At 42.3% G+C, this 19531-nt stretch overlaps 1 protein-coding gene across 1 annotated transcript in view; it reads left to right on the top strand.

Annotated features, from left to right (window-relative positions):
* The window catches only part of LOC124114430 (alkyldihydroxyacetonephosphate synthase, peroxisomal-like), a 36356-nt gene that overhangs the window by 13048 nt on the left and 3777 nt on the right, over positions 1-19531 (top strand). Inside the window, exons 8-19 of the mRNA XM_046474990.2 lie at positions 2677-2757; positions 3077-3202; positions 5770-5878; positions 7361-7488; positions 8262-8313; positions 10216-10355; positions 11134-11183; positions 13755-13824; positions 14518-14579; positions 16449-16538; positions 17476-17575; positions 18589-18646. Of these exons, the coding sequence (XP_046330946.2) occupies positions 2677-2757; positions 3077-3202; positions 5770-5878; positions 7361-7488; positions 8262-8313; positions 10216-10355; positions 11134-11183; positions 13755-13824; positions 14518-14579; positions 16449-16538; positions 17476-17575; positions 18589-18646 (1066 nt within the window). The remainder of the gene's footprint in view (positions 1-2676; positions 2758-3076; positions 3203-5769; positions 5879-7360; positions 7489-8261; positions 8314-10215; positions 10356-11133; positions 11184-13754; positions 13825-14517; positions 14580-16448; positions 16539-17475; positions 17576-18588; positions 18647-19531) is intronic.

The raw sequence follows: 19531 nt of genomic DNA on the forward strand, positions 1-19531 counted from the left end.
TGCTGATACTGAGGACAGAGCGCTGTGTCCGGTTAGGGCCCTTAAGTATTATCTTAAGGCTTCGAATGAACGTAGACAAGGGCGTGACCGTCTGTTCATATCGTGTAACCCTAATCGCACGGTTGACATAACTCGCAACTCGATTGCGTTGTGGCTTCGTTCTGTCATCAATCTTGCGTACCGGTCTCGGGGGTTACCGGTAGCGGGGTCAAACCCGCACGAGATCAGGGCGCTAGCGGCAACATTTGCCCTACACTCGAATATCTCTGTTCGCAGAATATTACGAGGTTGTTACTGGCGTTCTGACTCGGTTTTTGCCAATCATTACCTCAAACAGGTCGCTGATGCCGTCGTGGAGAGTGTGCACCGTCTTGGCCCGCGGATCGGGGCGCAAGCGGGCACCTAAGGGGTGTGCCCAGCGCAATTCCGAACTCCTCAGGCGTCTGACCTTGCACGGTGGTCAATCTGGGTCGACTCCAATGTTCCCACTGCCGTGGGTACAGGAGTTGGGGTCCCGCAAACCAGCGCACTCACACCACAGGTGAGGGCGGCTTTTTGTGTGCTTTGTCCTTATTTGTATTTTGACAATTATGTCTTTAATTGTCTGTCGTGTATCCCAACCTTGTGATGCATGCTTACAAATACTGGAATTAGGTCACGCGCCTAATGCATACTTTAAGTAGGCTTGCTCTGGGATATACGGTCTGAATGAAATTAATTTCCCTCTTTTCGACTGTTTAACCTGATCTAAGATTAAGCTCACGCGGATACAGTGTTCTCATCCGCTGCGGCGATGAAATACCTATCCAGTGGGGCCGTTTGGAGTCACCAATCGTTTTGGCAATGACGATTGAGCCTTACGGTATGCGCTTGACAGTGCTTTGGTATTCCTATAGGGTAACGCCTAGCTAGGTGCATGCGCATCGAGTGCTTCCGCCTTGGTGTTTACTTCCGCTGGTCGGAAGGAACGCTAGCAGTCAGGATTCGGGTTGTAGGTGCTCCCCACCGCCTACTGTGGTAGTCAGCCTCGGTATAACAGTGGTAACGTATTACTTAATGTAATTTGTAGAATTTTCCTATTCGGAATATTCTATAAGTAATACGTTACCACTGGGCTGCTGCCCGCCCGTCCGTCCCCCGAGCACTTGCTCTCGCAGGAGACAAGAGTGAAGGGTGTCACATGGCAGCTAGGTGGCTACGCACGTGCTGCATGAGGTAATTGAGATCTCTGTGGTAGATTTCGCTATAGCAGCAGTTGTGGGAGACAACAGCCTCGGTATAACAGTGGTAACGTATTACTTATAGAATATTCCGAATAGGAAAATTCTACAAAACACTAAGCACACTCTATGCACTGATATCACTTATTGAAATAAAAAATGATGAGCAAGCACAAACAAACTTTCTTTTAAATACTTTTATTATTCACATCCAAAATGGCCATTCTAGTTGGTATATAACCTGCACCAGTTGATATATAATCTGATAAAACCTTGAAGGAGCCCTACACCTTACATTGTGATATGATAACATAGGAAATATTCAATAGATATTTGAATCAATATCTCCCCATCATGTGGTATTGTATGAATGTTGTTCCGGTCTCATTAATATCTAATCTTAGTGCTAGTTTCTGAGCACTTGTTTCAAAATGGTGACTTCCTTTTCAGACCACATTTTGAAACACACTTCTCAGTTCAAAATTTGAAAACTCACCAAAGAAACTTCTGGAATGACAAAGGGATGACCAAGAGTGTATGGCAGTACTTACCATGGGCTACGGAAAGCCTCTTCCATTTCATGTTTATTCCATTACAGCCCATAACTGTCATTCGGAATGCATCTTGTCAGCCATTTTGAGAGTGCTTAGTGCATTCCTGGATCTTTTTGTAATAATAGGGTCCGATTTTAATGAGACTCAGGTTTGAACATGGGCATGTAAGCTGATAGTCCATGGAATAGGGTTTGTTCAGTGCTGTAGTACACAGCCTGAAAGTGCTTTGTGCATTCAGGGAACTGTTTTCAAATTATTTGTCAAACAAGTTGAAAGTAAGGAAGAGAATTTATGGATGTCAACTTTTTTATTATGAGGAACACCACATTTCGTAGTATATTCTTACTCCTTCATCAGGTGAAAGAATGCTATAAGGCAGAGGACAACTGAAAGCAAGGACTTAAATTATCACTGATTGGTAATTGGCAATGGGCAAATGGGAGGCCGGGGGTAATTAGCACTGATAGGTAAAAGAATAGAAATAGCAATCGGCAAATGGAAGCCAGCTAGATAATTAGCTCTGCCAATTACCAATCAGTGATAATTTAGTCCTGGCTTCCAGTTGTCCATAACTATAAGTGCTAATTACTGTAAAGTGTTGGCTTCCATTGCCCATTGCTAATCACCAATTAGCACCAATTATCTGTTGGCTTCCCTTGTTAAGTTTCCACCTTTAGTTACCTTATTACTTTTGTTGTTCTTACATGTACATATACGAGTATATGCTCTCTGCTTCATAGCATTCTTCACCTGATGAAGGAGTAAGCATATACTCCGAAACATGTATTCCTCATAATAAAGAAGTTGACATACATAAATTCTCTTCCTTATGTGTATCACTTCTAAATGCCTTTCAAAAACTTAAGTTGAAAGTAGTTTCAAGTAGATTTCTTTAATTTCAGAACAAGATCCTGTGGATTGATGAGAAGAACCTGACGTGTCATGTGGAGGCTGGCATCATCGGCCAGGACTTGGAGAGACGAGTGAGTTTGTGTTGGTATAAACACCTGTTGAACCAGTGGGCGCAGGTGGCCCATTTGTTTAATTTGCAACAATTTAATGAGCAGAGTTGTGTCCCTTAGGCGCACCAGAAACCAATGATCATGGTTCAATTCCCAGTCTGCCTGATCATGTTTCTAGGTTTGTCAGCACCATACCCGTGCTTGGATTTGACCAAAGTGGTAAACGTCTAAGACCTGCTGCACTATAGGCTTTCCTCCCACATCAAGCTGACACACTGTGAAATAAATAAAGTACTATTCAAGGAGTGTTAAACTAAACTCTCTCACTTTCCATCCCAAGTTGGCCACCAAAGGCTTCTGCACCGGACATGAACCCGACTCCATGGAATTCAGCTCACTCGGAGGGTGGGTGGCCACGAGGGCTTCCGGTATGAAGAAAAATATCTACGGAAATATTGAGGATATCGTGAGTATCTCTTCTGTCTAATATTGTGTGCTGTTGTAGTGATTATGTTATTTGGTCTCCATCACTGAGCTGATAACAATATATCTCAATGGATTGTTGTTGCTCATGCGTAACCATTTGATAGTCTGGGGTTGGAAGGGATTTTGTATGGGGTCTAGATATCTTTTCAGCTGCAGCACCAGAAACCTTTTTAAATAAAGTATCTATTACTTCTATAACTATCATGACTATGTGCTGAAATACCTTTGAAAAAACATCATAATGCAACAATGTAATTTTTTAACTTATCCTATCTCAGGCTTCGCATTTCTTCCTTCTTCTGATCCTGTTTCTGTGCTACCGTGATCCATGCTTGAACAAAGTTTCCAACTTCTAAATACATCCATCCAAACACATCCCAGCATAACCATGGTTACCTCCCAAAGAAATAGGTCACACACTGTAATCTCATGCATAGAGACCTACACGATACGATCACGTGTTTGCCTCTGCCACATCATTCTCTTTCTCAATGCCACATAGTGGATCGTGCACTGTGATTTGAGAGTATCTTGTTTGGTTTCTTTTGCGGGATTTCCTTCAACATCATCTAGATTACGTACATAATCTGAGGAATAATGGACAAGGACAGCTCTGTTTGCTTGGTTTGTCAGAAGTGTCGCCATAATTTTTTCAACTGTGACCCTCTTATACTTTGTTGCGATCATCGTGGCCGGTGTGGTTTGGACCAACACTGCTCAGAATGCGAACACCTCACTGAAGAGTCCTTTAATGAAAGTTAACTTTGTCCCTATTGTCCCGGATCAAGAACAGTCCATCCCTGTAGCGTCCGGGTCTATGTCTACATCGGAACCGCCAGCTGACGTGGACGTTCGGATGGTGCTTTCCACAGTCACCTACGCTGGACCTGAATAAGTTGTTGACCAACCCTTGAGCACTCCTAGACAGTCCGCTACTAGTCAACTCTTGTGTCTCGCTCCATCCCGCTCTGTTCCTCACTCCTCGTAGACTATAGCTACTACCACTTCGGAATCAATGGTAATGTCTAAGCCTTCCAACAGCAGAACATGTTCACCCTCTACCGAAGATTGAGCGAGGATCGGTCTCGTGCTCCCTCCAAGAGTTGCTGTTCCAGGAAAAGTCGCTCTCATGTTCTTCGCTCTAAGAAACGCTCTCCTAAGAATCACTCTCCTCGAGATCAACTGTCTCAGGAGAGTCTCTCTGGGCCGCCTGGCCCCTCTCGGGATTGTTGTTTACAGCGCAGGGATGAACTCTCTCAGGATCAATGAGATGGAGATCAACCTTCCAGGTATTGATGTTCCCGTAAATACTCTGGCGCTTTTTCAAGACACTTTCCTGAGAAGATTGTTCATATACAGACTTGGTCACATGTTCCTCTACTTTAGGTCACTCCCTGACCTCCACTTATAGCGCCGTCAACAAGATCGCTTTGATTATCATCATAGACCGGACGTAAGCGCTTGGGATCCCTATCGATACAGCAACTATGCAGGCCATCCGTGTTGCTGGGAGTACTACTCTTCACACATGGAATCGTATCCTCCTTACGCCTTCTTTTCCAGACATCTTCCCATTTGATAACTACTGCTCTCTTCATAGGGGTCAACCTACAGATCACCGTTGCCATGAAAAGCCTAGACGTCCATCCCCTTCTCGTAGATGTTTGTCTTCATCGGCCGCTCATGTGGATTGCCGCTCTTCGAGTTACTCCCAATCGTCATTTCAACTTTCAGTTCGGGTGCCTCCTACCTCTTCTGTATTGACCTCTTCAGTGACAAACCCTCCCTTTACACATCCGCTCCCTACCTCATGGAACCATCAAGAACAAGCTCATAATCTGGGGTCTAATTTGGCAGTACACTCTGACCTCTAGACTTTTTCTGGACTATCGATGGTACTTTTTTCTGGATTCTTCAACTCCTTGCTCTACGGTTCATGTTCCTCCAGTGGGTGATCCTACGCCAGCTGGAAGCGATGTGAACCATCAACAATCTCCCACCTGGTTTTCGGGCAGCTATGGTACACCGATCAGAATGTGGATCCTGCTCTAGTTGTATATTGGATTATGGATGAGTTACAGCTTAAACGCTGTCCTTTAGCTGATGACAGCCTGACTTGTGCTGCTGTTCCCTCCGACGATTCTTCGAACATCATGCTCCCTCCCAGGCCCGTCTTGCCACCAACCATGACCAGGCTTTTGAGTCCTTCTCACACTTACATGATCGCCTTCAAACCCCCTGCTTTGTAGTGGAAGAGTCTGGCACACATGTTCTACCCCTGACCCTGGGTGAATTGTATTTTAGAAACTGGAAACATAGTGCGAGTTAGGATAAGTATTTTAAATATACAATTTATTGTAAAAATGAAAAATATTATCTGGGAGTATACATATTTCTCAATAAAATATGATTTGCTAGACTGGTATTGCTTACAAAGAAATGTAAAATAGCTTTTGACTAATTGACAATATCAATAAACATGCAAAAGTAAGTGGATGGTTTTGCTTAATTTTAAGCGCAAAAGTGTAAAAGTGTCTTTTTCTTCAGGTTGTCCATGTGACGTTTGTCACTCCCCGTGGAGTGCTGGAGAAGAGTTGCCAGGTGCCCAGGATGTCCTGTGGGCCGGACCTGCATCACTTCATCATGGGATCAGAAGGTAGAGCTCCCTCACCCTAGCAAACCCTCCCTCCCTCTCTCCCTCCCTCTCTCAGTCATGTCCAGTGGGCTGGACCTGCATCACTTCATCATGGGATCAGAAGGTAGAGCTCCCTCACCCTAGCAAACCCTCCCTCCCTCAGTCAGCTCCTGTGCGCTGGGCCTTGCATCACTTCATCAAGGGATCAGAAGGTAGAGCTCCCTCACCCTAGCAAACCCTCCCTCTCTCCCTCCCTCCCTCAGTCAGCTCCTGTGGGCTGGACTGCCATCACTTCATCAAGGGATCAGAAGGTAGAGCTCCCTCACCCTAACATACCCTCCCTCTCTCCCTCCCTCAGTCAGCTCCTGTGGGCTGGACCTGCATCACTTCATTAAGGGATCAGAAGGCAGAGCTCCCTCACCCTAACATACCCTCCCTCTCTCCCTCCCTCCCTCAGTCAGCTCCTGTGGGCTGGACCTGCATCACTTCATTAAGGGATCAGAAGGCAGAGCTCCCTCACCCTAACATACCCTCCCTCTCTCCCTCCCTCCCTCAGTCAGCTCCTGTGGGCTGGACCTGCATCACTTCATCAAGGGATCAGAAGGTAGAGCTCCCTCACCCTAGCAAACCCTCCCTCCCTCCTCCTCCCTCCCTCAGTCAGGTCCTGTAGGCTGGACCTGCATCACTTCATCAAGGGATCAGAAGGTAGAGCTCCCTCACCCAAACAAACCCTCCCTCTCTCCCTCCCTCCCTCAATCAGCTCCTGTGGGCTGGACCTGCATCACTTCATCAAGGGATCAGAAGGTAGAGCTCCCTCACCCTTGCATACCCTCCCTCCTTCCATCTCTCACGTCATTTCGATCATGTAATTTGTACAAAGAGCCTGGCAAGGGCATTGATGAGTAGTAATTGATGTAATTACTAAATCTCACTCACATGAGCTGCTCCTCTACCATGTGGATGAATATCAGACATGTCATTACAATATTTCCGATCCTTGTTATTTTAGAGAAAATATCTGTACAGTATGATGGCAATATATGTATGGAAAACAAAAAAGCAAGATAAATGTTGATTGTTATGGTGATGTATGGGGTGTATATATGATGACAACTCAGAGATTTATTTAGACCTGCTTAGAAGCTCGCTTTCAGCCCCAAATCTGTAACACATGTGAATAAAAATTCCCAAGTTGGAACAAATTTAATGTCCCAATTCCCTGATTAAGAGGAAAAGTATTTACCGGTAATGCATATTTTTGTATTCTTGCTTTGAATGGAATGGTGAAATACTATGTTAAGATACTTCTGAATTTAAGAAAATATGAACTTTATAATAACACCAATTTTGAACAAAATAATTATTTTACCAATTTGCAAGACAAGGGCACTTTGTTTGGAATCCTAGATAAATCCCTGCTTCCTTTAAAAAAAATTCTTTTCGCTAAGCATGTGAACTGCTTATGTTGCACAGTTTGTAATGTTGACTTGTCATGTTGTCCAGGAACCCTGGGTGTTGTAACCAAGGTGACACTCAAGATCCGACCACTGCCACCCTGTAAGAAGTATGGCTCTATAGTTTTCCCTAGTTTCGAGCTTGGCGTGCAGTGCCTCAGAGAGATAGCAAAACAGGTATGTCACAGTTTTTTAACACAGGAGCCATTTTGACGTGCAGGACTTGAAGTAAATGTTTTACAATGCACTGTGACAGACTTAGAGGTTGTTAAATTATTAACAGAAATTAACTATATTTATTGATCATATTATTTAAATCTATTTTTGTTTGTTTGAGTGGACACACGGTCACATCACCTCTCTTTTTGAGGAACTATTTATTCCACACTGCTGCTGGTTGTTGTATAGCTGTCAGTGGAAACATGAAGTCACATGTGCTAAATAAGATAGTGTATGTATACAAAGGAATAAAATAGTAATATATAATAGAGTATAAGAGTTGACTTTTGTGCGACGTCATTGGAGTGGGAACCTTCATAGAGTGAGGGCCTTCACCATAGCAAGCTCTGACGTTCATACAGTTGGGCCCTCACTCTATGAAGGTTCATACTCCATTGACAGAGTGAAACTCACTTCTTACATAAACTTGGCCCGTGAAGATCCGGGGTAGAATAGGTCTTCAGCAACCCATGCTTGCCATAAAAGGATACTATGCTTGTTGTAAGAGGCGACTAACAGGATTGGGTGGTCAGGCTCGCTGACTTGGTTGATGCATGTCATCGATCCCAATTGCGTGGTTCGATGTTCATGTTGTCAATCACTGGATTGTTTGGTCCAGACATGATTATTTACAGACCGCTGTCATATAGCTGGAATATTGCTGAGTGCGGCGTTAGCAAACAAACAAACAACATAAACTGACAGATGTAATGTGGATGTTTATGTTTCAGAGGTGTGCTCCAGCTTCCATTAGGTTAATGGACAATGAACAGTTCCAGTTTGGTAATATGATGCTTATACTATTTTTCTATTAACCCTGTAGTAATCCTGTGTGAGACAAGGTGCCTAGTACCTCCTGCTTGTTGTGAGTCCAGCCTCTGTGATTTGGTTGTGTCATTGTACCCGGATGAAGCAAGACATTAATGCTATCGACCACTGGTTTGCCAGATTGCTTACAAGCTGCTGTGGTATGGCTGGAATATTGCTGACTTCAGCTTAAAACAACAAACAAACAAACATTGGTTAAAACAAAGACTTGCTGCCCTGAGCAATAACTACTTTATAGGGATTAGTGAGTGAGTGAGTTTGGTTTTATGCCGCTTTTAGCAATATTCCAGCAATATCACAACGGAGGACACCAGAAATGGGCTTCACGCATTGTATCCATGTTGGGAATCGAACTGGGGTCCTCCGCGTGATGCGCTTTCACCACTCGACTACTCGACTGCCACTCAAAGGGATTAGAAGTCGCATGTCTTTCACAGTTGTCCACTTAATCCAATCTTGTAATTAAACTGACTATTTATTTATTTTTCACTCTTTCAATATTTTGATATATTTTTTAACTTGACACAAGTAAAAAATAAATGGAAGCAACCAAGTACAGTGAACCCTTGACCCTGAGTCTGGAAACACTGTTTGGAACAGCCGTACATATACAAAGGGACATTACTTCATACCCTCCCTGTGAAGGTCCGGGTAGAATAGGTCTTCAGTGACCCATCCTTCACGTAAAGGCGACTAACGGGATCTTGGTTGACTTGGTTGATGCATGTCATCACATCCCAATTGTGTTAATCAATCACTGGATTGTCTGGTCCAGACTAAATTATTTACAAGCTGCTGTGATATAGCTGGAATACTGCTGAGTGTGACCTTAAACAACAAACAAGACAATCAAAACTTCATACCCCTGGAGAAATCCAGAAATTTGTTCGTCCAGATGGTTACATTTCTGGAACAGTATTGTATGTACCAATCAGAGAGCAGAACTATTAACCCCATAGGAGCCTTTATTATGCCTCAAAGTGAGATTGACCAATCAGAGAGCAGATCTACTGACCCCACATGAGCCCGTATACCGTCAGTAAAAATCCAAGATGGTTGATACTGACCTAATATGAGACCGTATACCGTCAGTAACAGCCATCTTGGATTTTCCATCACCCACCTCACATATTTCACATGGTAATTCTGGTACCAAAATTTGTTATTTGACACTGTTTTGTGTTTTACTATCATTAATTGTGATGTGCAAGGACATTAATCTGTATTTTAGATCACGTTCATGACTTTATTGATAAAGATTATGGTTAAAATTTTTGACAAAGTTTGGCCTCTAACGTTTGTAGTCAAGTCAACGTACAGTTGTAAGTGTCAAGTTTTCATTTTGACATGACACGTGTGATATGGAAACCAGAGAGTGTAAACTTTTCGGCATAATAAATTCGTTATGGTGTCTTTAGTTGCCGCATACGATGTCATATTTTTCTGCTAACCTAATATGACAGCGTATACGACAACTAAAGACACCATAACTAATAGTATACCGTCAGTAAAAATCCAGGATGGTGGTTACTGACCTAATATGAGACTGTATACCGTCAGTAACAGCCATTTTGGATTTTCTAACATCAACCTCACATATTTCATACAAAAATTCTGGTACCGAAATTTGTTATTTGACACTGTTTTGTGTTTTAATATAATTAATTTTGATGTGCATGGACGTTAATATTTTTTTCGATCACGTTCGTGACTTGGTTGATAAAGATTATAGTTAAAATTATCAACAAGGTTTGAAGAGTGGTCTCCCTTTGAGAGACGCCTCCCCCAATATTTTAATAGGACACTGTATACGGCAACTAAAGACACCATAACTAATAATATTATCCTTTACTTTAGGTCATGCGTTGAAGCCGGAAGTCAATTCTATTATAAGCAGTTTCGTGGATGGCCTGAAGAAGCTGTACATCACCAAGCTGAAGGGCTTCGACCCGCACCACCTGAGTGTGGCCACTCTGCTGTTTGAAGGAACCAAGGAGGTTGGCTTCTCACCTGTCTAATAAACTGAATGATTCAAGCAATTTGTTGTATAATAATCCATCAACTCACAATTTTGCATCTTCCTGAGGCAAGGGCGTCAACTGACTATAAAAGTCCAGTTTCCAACCTTGCTGAACTAGGCTGGAATTTCCATGTTCGATTGTGACTATTACGAGTTATGTCCCTACTATGTCCATCCTATTGACCAATAAGATTCCCTCGCTTATATCACTTGCATTAGCTTCAAACAAAATGGCGGCACCCAGTCAGGATGATCTGATCGATAATCAAGATCAATATTGTAATAAAAACGAATCTTACCCTGTAAAGTGCATCAAGTCACTTGAGCACCTTGATTAAAAACATGAAAATATCTGTTGATGCCCAGTTGACACTATACATGCTTTGCAAAACCTGCAGTTGACTGAAATATGCACATTGAAATCCATGTTGTGTACAAACTGGGGGCCTAGTTCATTGTGCGAGTTTGATTGACCTATGCATAGACCCGTTAGTCCAGCCAAAATGTAACTCTGGAATTCCAGCCTATTTTGGCAAGGGTGGAAACTGGACTTTTTGAGTCAGTTAATGTCCTTGCCTGGGGAAGATGACAATTTTACAGATGTGGAATAAAATTATATTTGAAGAACACATTTTGTCCCACAGTCACTTTTAGTGAAGACTCTTTTGAGTATATTGGTAAGGGATTTAACTTTTAATGATTGCTTCATTTTCTTGTTATGACAGTGTCAGTGAATACATCCTGTTACTTTCCAGGAAGTTGCTGCTCAGGAGAAAAGGGTATATGAAATAGCCAATAAATACCGGTAAGAACTAACAGGCGTTATCATACGTCCATGTCAGAATGATGAGATCTGATGGGTCCACATGATCTTGATAAAATATGATGTATCCCACCTTGGAGGGAAATAAATTTCTCAGCGGGAGAATTAATCCCTTATACCCCGCCATGAGCAAGACAGGCTGCATGTGGATTTCTGAGAGTCAGAATAAATGCTTTGAAGCAGAAAAATGTCAAATGTAGACAAGGGGCCACTTTAAGTATATGAACAATGATAGTTGTGAGTCTCATTAACATTGATTCTCTGATTCGATACCATTCTGCCGGAATATCAGACAAACCATCCATGCTCAGGTTTACTTCATGGAAGCACCTTAGAGAGTGGAGCATGTGGAGCAGCATATCATAGCTCTGTGTCTTAAAAATGAATGTAAACAGGCAGTTCCGAGTGGACAATATAATATGAAGATGTTTACACCTTGTAATTTTTCTTATATAGCCATGGCATCTAGACCAAACAAGAACACCATAAGGAACATAAGTGTTTTGTGTGGGGTTTTTTCCGTTAGAATTGAAATTTCCATATCAGGACAGGAACTGAGGTTCACAAAATTGAGAATATGGTGAAGCTGAATTGATGTAGAATGCTAATGTGATGGGCTAAGAAAAAAACCCATAGTTTGTTAGGGTTCACCTGACAGATCTTTGTCAGATCTTCACGTAGAGTGGTATGTCAGATAAGTGTGGGAGATGGTAGTTGAGAGATTACTTTGTGCTAGACCCGGTAATGTAACACAAGAATGGAAATGTCATATATGACATATTCCCTTGACCGAGAGTGGTTTCCTACTGAATCAATTTTCTTGTTCTACAGGGCTCTGTGTCTTTGTTCTAATGTGAGTGGGGGAGAGTAGCCAAGGCATCAGGGGCGCCACATTTCACTTTGCAGAGTTGTAACCCTTGGGCATGGCTGTGGGTTCGAATCCCAGTTCACGCCAATTTTGTTATTGGTTCATCAGCACCATACCCATGCTTGTTGGTTTAAACAAAATGAGAAACATCTGTGACCTGCATCACTTTGGGCTTTCCTCCCACATCAAGCTGACAGGCCGTGATAAACTCCCTCCCTCACACACTCACTCTCATGTGAGACTGGAAATATGATGTCTAATTCCATTAAGCCTTTCAGAGTTATCTCCCTTGATAATCAAATCCCAGTCTCTGTCATTCGTCACCTCTCGCCCCTTTCCTTCACCTGCAAGAAGACTTGTCCCCCTATCGATGAATGTTATGTGCGAAAATACGACAAACTAATCAGAATGCGCGTATGATTTCAAGTTCTTCGTCAAAGAATCCCTCAAAAATAATTTTTCGATTTTACATATGTCTTGCATCTAAAAATATACCAAAGACACAGTTAAATGTGTTCAATCATACTGTATAATTCCACACGTCCCGATGTGCTTTAAATTGCATCTGAAATAAATATGATATATGGGGAAAATGTGTGAACCATTACGCAACAAGTTGACAATTGTTTTAGGTATGCCCGTTTACGCTAAGACGGAACCCGGTCGCAAAAATGGCCACGAGAGGGGCACGAGTCGCTATTCGGCTTGTCCCGGAATAACACGAGTTGGTCACAAATGAGTCTCTGTGTGTAACAGAGTGTGAGGAAGGGTCTATTGTTCTTGTTCCTGTTCTCAGCCATGATGATTTGTATGTGTGGTATGTTCCAGTGTGATCCCAGGAGGTGCCAGTGTGTGAGGAAGCGTCTATTGTTCTTGTTCCTGTTCCTGTTCTCAGCCATGATGATTTGTATGTGTGGTATGTTCCAGTGGGATCCCAGGAGGTACCAGTGTGTGAGGAAGGGTCTATTGTTCTTGTTCCTGTTCCTGTTCTCAGCCATGATGATTTGTATGTGTGGTATGTTCCAGTGGGATCCCAGGAGGTGCGGACAATGGAGAGAGAGGGTCTATTGTTCTTGTTCTTGTTCTTGTTCTCAGCCATGATGATTTGTATGTGTGGTATGTTCCAGTGGGATCCCAGGAGGTACTAGTGTGTGAGGAAGGGTCTATTGTTCTTGTTCTTGTTCTCAGCCATGATGATCTGTATGTGTGGTATGTTCCAGTGGGATCCCAGGAGGTACCAGTGTGTGAGGAAGGGTCTATTGTTCTTGTTCCTGTTCTCAGTCATGATGATTTGTATGTGTGGTATGTTCCAGTGGGATCCCAGGAGGCACCAGTGTGTGAGGAAGGGTCTATTGTTCTTGTTCCTGTTCTCAATCATGATGATTTGTATGTGTGGTATGTTCCAGTGGGATCCCAGGAGGCACCAGTGTGTGAGGAAGGGTCTATTGTTCTTGTTCCTGTTCTCAGTCATGATGATTTGTATGTGTGGTATGTTCCAGTGGGATCCCAGGAGGCACCAGTGTGTGAGGAAGGGTCTATTGTTCTTGTTCCTGTTCTCAGTCATGATGATTTGTATGTGTGGTATGTTCCAGTGGGATCCCAGGAGGCACCAGTGTGTGAGGAAGGGTCTATTGTTCTTGTTCCTGTTCTCAGCCATGATGATTTGTATGTGTGGTATGTTCCAGTGGGATCCCAGGAGGTGCGGACAATGGAGAGAGAGGGTACATGCTCACGTTCGTCATAGCCTATCTTAGGGTGAGTCGATAATGTAATTACTTGGGATGAAATGATACTGCATGATCACGATACTATATGTATCATGATATATAGGTCATACGTATATAGGTCATGGGATACGTATCGTGATACACATATTTATGTCAAATCGTGTGGAAACTTCTTGACTAAAAATATTTCAGAGCAGGTTCAAAAGGTAATGCTAGCTGTAGACATGTTCATAGCAGCTATTTTTAGGAGTGAACTTGAAACACTAACTACAACACATTTCGTGATATTGGACGGACAAAAATGTGGGTGTCATTAGACAAGGAGTAAGCAAATTCTTTTAGCAAGTGTAACGTCTTGTTTCGATACAGAAACAAACATATTGTTTATCATATCATCTAAAAAAAAGTCACGTTGCACAGGTGCACCAATATTCCTTTTCAACCCTGTTATTTTCAACTTAGGTTAGGATATGTTCCTAGTACATAAAAGGCAACTGAAAGTAAAATAATTTTGTTTCAAGTTTGTTACAAGAAATGTTTGAAGATCTTGAAAAAGCTGTCTGTTTGGTTGTTTTTCTCAGCCGGTATGATAGGAATCGAGAGAACTTTTCAAAATGTTTGTAAGTTGAAAATCACCATCTTGTTTCTAATCCTGTTATACTCAGATGTATGCAAATTTCATGACATTTGTTATGAATTGTTATGTTGTTCTTTATTGCAGGATCTTGGGTTTGAATATTACATTGTAGCAGAATCCTTTGAAACATCTGTTCCTTGGGACAGGTAAGCTGATTCATGTCTTCAACAAGGGCTATTCTCACAGTACTAGGGGGGGAGCACGGGTGGCCCAGTCGTCTAGGGTGCCGCGATTCGCTGTGCAGAGTTGTGTCCCTTGGGCACACCAGAAACCTATGATTGTGGGTTCGAATCCTGGTACACCTCAATTATGTTTCTAGGTTTGTCAGCACCATACCCGTGCTCATGGGTTTCACCGAAGTGGTAAACGTCAGAGACCTGCATCACTTTGGGCTTTCCTTCCACATGAAGCTGACACGCCATGGTATAACTGGGATACTGTTAAAAGCGGCTTAGACCAAAATATTAAGCTCAAGTATTGCTGTGTGTGGCGTTTAACAACAAACAAACATCTTGAGGATTAATTAGTAAGAGACAAGTATGTCACAATGACACAAGACATTAATCAATACTTTTAGATCTAGACTGGAAGTAGACTCCATAAGGGCTGGGACAGGGTAACTCGGGTACTCGGGTCAGGTGACTCCCGAGTATGACCCGGGTACCCACAGGACTACCCGGACCCCAATATTGTTTAATGAGGACAACGGTCAAACTCTTTGGTTACACAACAGATCACTAAATATTCGTATTTCTTTCTGACAATGCACGCATTCCTTCTGACTCATACGTTTGAGTAAAGATAAAGCTTCTGTAAACTGCAGTGTATGCATGATCAGATTGTTTTGTGTGTATATCCAAGCAGCAGGTATCCCCCAGTCAGGTAATAGGGGGTCAGGCACGGGGTAATAAATTTGGACTCGTCCCAGCCCTTGACTCCAGCCAATGAAACATAGTCCCTTTTCCATCAGATGTATGTTATGTTCATGTTAGTAGTGGGACGATACACCGATGCATCGGTGGATCAAGATTTTATACTTATCGATACAAGTATCGATTACAGTCGCACACTAAGTAAAAAGTATCAATTCTTACCTCCAGTGATTGCTTCAATAACTGTTTCACTAAACACTAATATCAAGTGAAAATTATTAGTGAAAACATAATTATTTTCATCCATTGTGCCATAATCTTCAGTGTGCTAGGTATTGGGTCATCCTGTATGAAGAAATGGCTTAGGGGCCACAGATGAGGGCACATGCAACATCTTGATACATATCGTATCATGAGCAAAGTATCGTGATACGTATCGAATTGCATAGTTGGTTTATCATCCCAGCCCTAGTTGGCGTATTACTAACTAAGGATGTGCTGTTGGTTGGTTGGTTGGTTGTTTAACACCACACTCAGCAATATTCCAGCAATATCATGTATATGACGGCGGTCTGTAAATAATCGTGTCTGAACCAGACAATCCAGTGATTAATATCATGCGCATTATTCCATGCAGTTGTGATCAATGACATGCATCAACCAAGTCAGCGAGCCTGACCACCCATTCCCGTTAGTCGCCTCTTACGTCAAGCACAGTCGCCTTTTACGGCAAGCAAGGGTGTGCGGTATTACCGGTATATCGGTAAATTGAGGTTCATTCCTTCCAAGGTACATATGACAATATAATTTTTTCATGCTCCATATATCGAGTGATTTCAAATTGGGTTTTTATCATGTGTTTAATGTTATATGCTAGCCAAATGTATCTCGAGCCCCAATATGGCTGCATATTTATTTAATGAGGAAACATTATGTTGTACCAGCATCTTGTTTTGTTCCATTTATGAACTTCAGTTCATACCTTAATGTATCAGATTGCTGCTGAATTAAAAAAATTAGAATTGTACAATATATCGTACATATAGCAATACGGCCTTGTGCATCGCAAAATATTGTGGTACACTTTAGACCTTCAATACCCATCCCTATTACTCAGTATAATGGTTTGTTGTGCTGTTTCAGGTGTCTGGATCTGTGTCAGAATGTGAAGGAGCGTTTGCATCGCGAGTGTAAAGACAGACGGATTCAGTTCCCTCCATACATCACTTGCAGGTAAGATGTCAGTGTGATTGGCAAGATAGTGCTGATCACACCTCTCTTCTCACTCACTCACTCACGATCATGTCTGTAATATTATTCCCTCCATACATCACTTGTAGGTAAGATGTCAGTGAGATCGGCAGGATAGTGCTGATCACAACTTATTCTCACTCACTCACGATCATGTCTGTAATATTTGGTGCAGCAGTGAAAATACCAGTCTGGATTCTCAACAATTGTATAATACTAACCAATGACTCATTCTACCCCAACTATGACTGTGTGGTCATTTGTTGCTAGAGAATATCAGCAGCAATTCAGCATGTATATGTTTTGTATCACATACATTTACTCCGTATTCACCTAATGAAGGGGCAGGAATTGGTCCTGAAACGTTACAACCAATAAAATAATTACTCGTAGACATTTCTTGTTTTCACGTCCTTCCAACCTCTTAAAACATTGGGGGGCACGTGTGGCCCAGTCGTCTAAGGCGCCACAATTCGCTGTGCAGAGTTGCGTCCCTTGAGCACGCCAGAAACCTATGATTGTGGGTTCGAATCCCGGTTCGCCCCGATTATGTTTCTAGGTTTGTCAGCACCATACCGGTGCTCGTGGGTTTCACCGAAGTGGTTAACGTTTGAGACCTGTATCACTTCGTCATTAAGCTGACAAACCGTGATGTGACTGGAATATTGTTAAAAGCGGCGTTAAACCCAACTCACTCACTCTTAAAACATTGGTTGGTAAATAATCTTCAATTAATGCCAGTTTAGATGTCATTATAAAGGTATTATTTTTATTATTAATTATTCTAGTTGAAGAGAAATAAAGGTTGTGTAATTTCAACAGTAGATATTATTGTGGTGGTGGTAAGGCAGTGGGTGTAATTACTTCAGTACTTTCAGTAAAATGTGAAATGATAGTGACAATGCCCCTTGCTGTGCAGAGTGACGCAGTTGTACGATGCCGGAGCCTGTGTGTACTTCTACTTTGGCTTCAACTACAGAGGAATATCAAACCCAGTGGAAGTGTACGAGAGCATTGAGGTAGTGTAAAACTTGGGATTCATTGTATGAAAGTGTCCAAGAGCATTGTGATAGTGTAAAACTTGGGATTTCCTGTATGAAAGTGTACGAGAGCATTGAGGTAGTGTTACACTTGGGATTATCTGTTTTAAAGTGTACGAGAGCATTGTGGTAGTGTTACACTTGGGATTTTCTGTTTTAAAGTGTACGAGAGCATTGAAGTAGAGTAACACTTGGGATTCCCTGTTTTAAAGTGTATGAGAGCATTGTGGTAAAGTAAAACTTGGGATTTCCTGTATGAAAGTGTAAGAGAGCATTGAGGTAATGTAAAGCTTGGGATTCTCTGCATCTAGTTCATAGATAGTATGGTAAGATGCTGGGTCTGCCTCAGCACTGGTGTAGTGATATTCACTTAGATAAGACTCACTCCATATCATATCACTCCAAGTACAATACCTTCAGAGCAAGATATTTAAAACATTTTGCTGAAGAGGAATAAAGAACATATTTCAAAATGAAAATTGGTGTAACAACTACACTCAGCGAATGGAAAACAGTTCTGTGCTGGCTAAGGCGATTTAGAGAAGCAAATGTGTATTACCCCTTAACTGATAAAGGGAGATAATTTTTCAAGGATATCCACACTCGCCTGGAAAGTCAAAATTTTTGCAGCCATATTTTCATCACTGAAAATCAACGAATTTCCAAGTCTGGTTTCTGGAAATTGAGTGATATGTTTTGGCAGAATATTGTGTTTTTCTACCAAAACAGTTTGTGGAAATAGTACTCTTATATCAAAACATATGTTCAAAATGTTGCTCATGTAGACTCCTTATGTGATTCCTGTTCCAATCTGTTTGTAGCTAATCTCATTAAAATCAGATCTTAGTTCTCGCTCCCGCTAAACAAAGATCTGAGAACACCCCATTTCGGGTCACGTCGGACCGACCTTGCTCAAAGAATAATTGTATGAAATAACCCCCCTGTATGAAGTCCATCAGAGAGTTACAGGTGGGATATGCAATGTGTTTCAGGCATGTGCTCGAGATGAGATTCTGGCCAATGGCGGCAGCATATCACATCATCATGGAGGTGAAGTATTCCCTTCATCATCTGTTTAAATACACAATTCTTTGGAACAGTATGAACTGATACTCTCAAAACTCTGAATTCCATTTTACTGAATATAAGCAGCAGTATTGTTTCTTTACTTTTTCAGGGGCACGGGTGGCCCAGTCGTCTAAGGTGCCGCGATTCGCTGTGCTGGGTTGCGTCCCTTGGGCACGCCAGAAATCTATGATTGTGGGTTCGAATCCCGGTTCGCCCTGATTATGTTTCTAGGTCTCAGCACCATACCCGTGCTCGTAGGTTTCACCTAATCGGTAAACGTCTGAGACCTGCATCTCTTCGGGCTTTCCTCCCACATTAAGCTGACACGCTGTGATGTAACTGGAATACTGTTAAAAGCGGCGTTAAACTAAACTCACTCACTCACTCACTCTTTACTTTTTCAACTTAATGAATGATTCCAACCAGTTTGTTATAACCAAACTGCCGAGGTTGCTGCTGTTGGGCACTTTGAGTATGGTCATATACGGTATACATATGCTCATATCATCATTGGGGGCGGTCGGGTAGCCTAGTGGTTAAAGTGTTAGCTTGTCACGCCGAAGACACGGGTTCAAATCCCGATATGGGTAAAATGTGAAGCCCATTTCTGGTGTCCCCTGCCATGATTTTGCTGGAATATTGCTAAAAGCATTGTATAACCTCACTCACTCACTCATATCATCATCACATTTTGAGGTACTGTTGTTGTGTTTCCATACTTTGGAGTAGGCTTGTCTTTAACACAGTAAAACAAGTTGGTCTGTTCTAATGACACACGGGGGCACGGGTGGCCCAGTCGTCTAAGGCGCCGCGATTTGCTGTGCAGAGTTGCGTCCCTTGGGCACGCCAGAAACCTATGATTGTGGG

Source organism: Haliotis rufescens, unplaced genomic scaffold (genome assembly GCF_023055435.1).
Source record: "Haliotis rufescens isolate VD_foot unplaced genomic scaffold, xgHalRufe1.0.p SCAF_4, whole genome shotgun sequence".
In the NCBI taxonomy this organism is placed as follows: domain Eukaryota; kingdom Metazoa; phylum Mollusca; class Gastropoda; order Lepetellida; family Haliotidae; genus Haliotis; species Haliotis rufescens.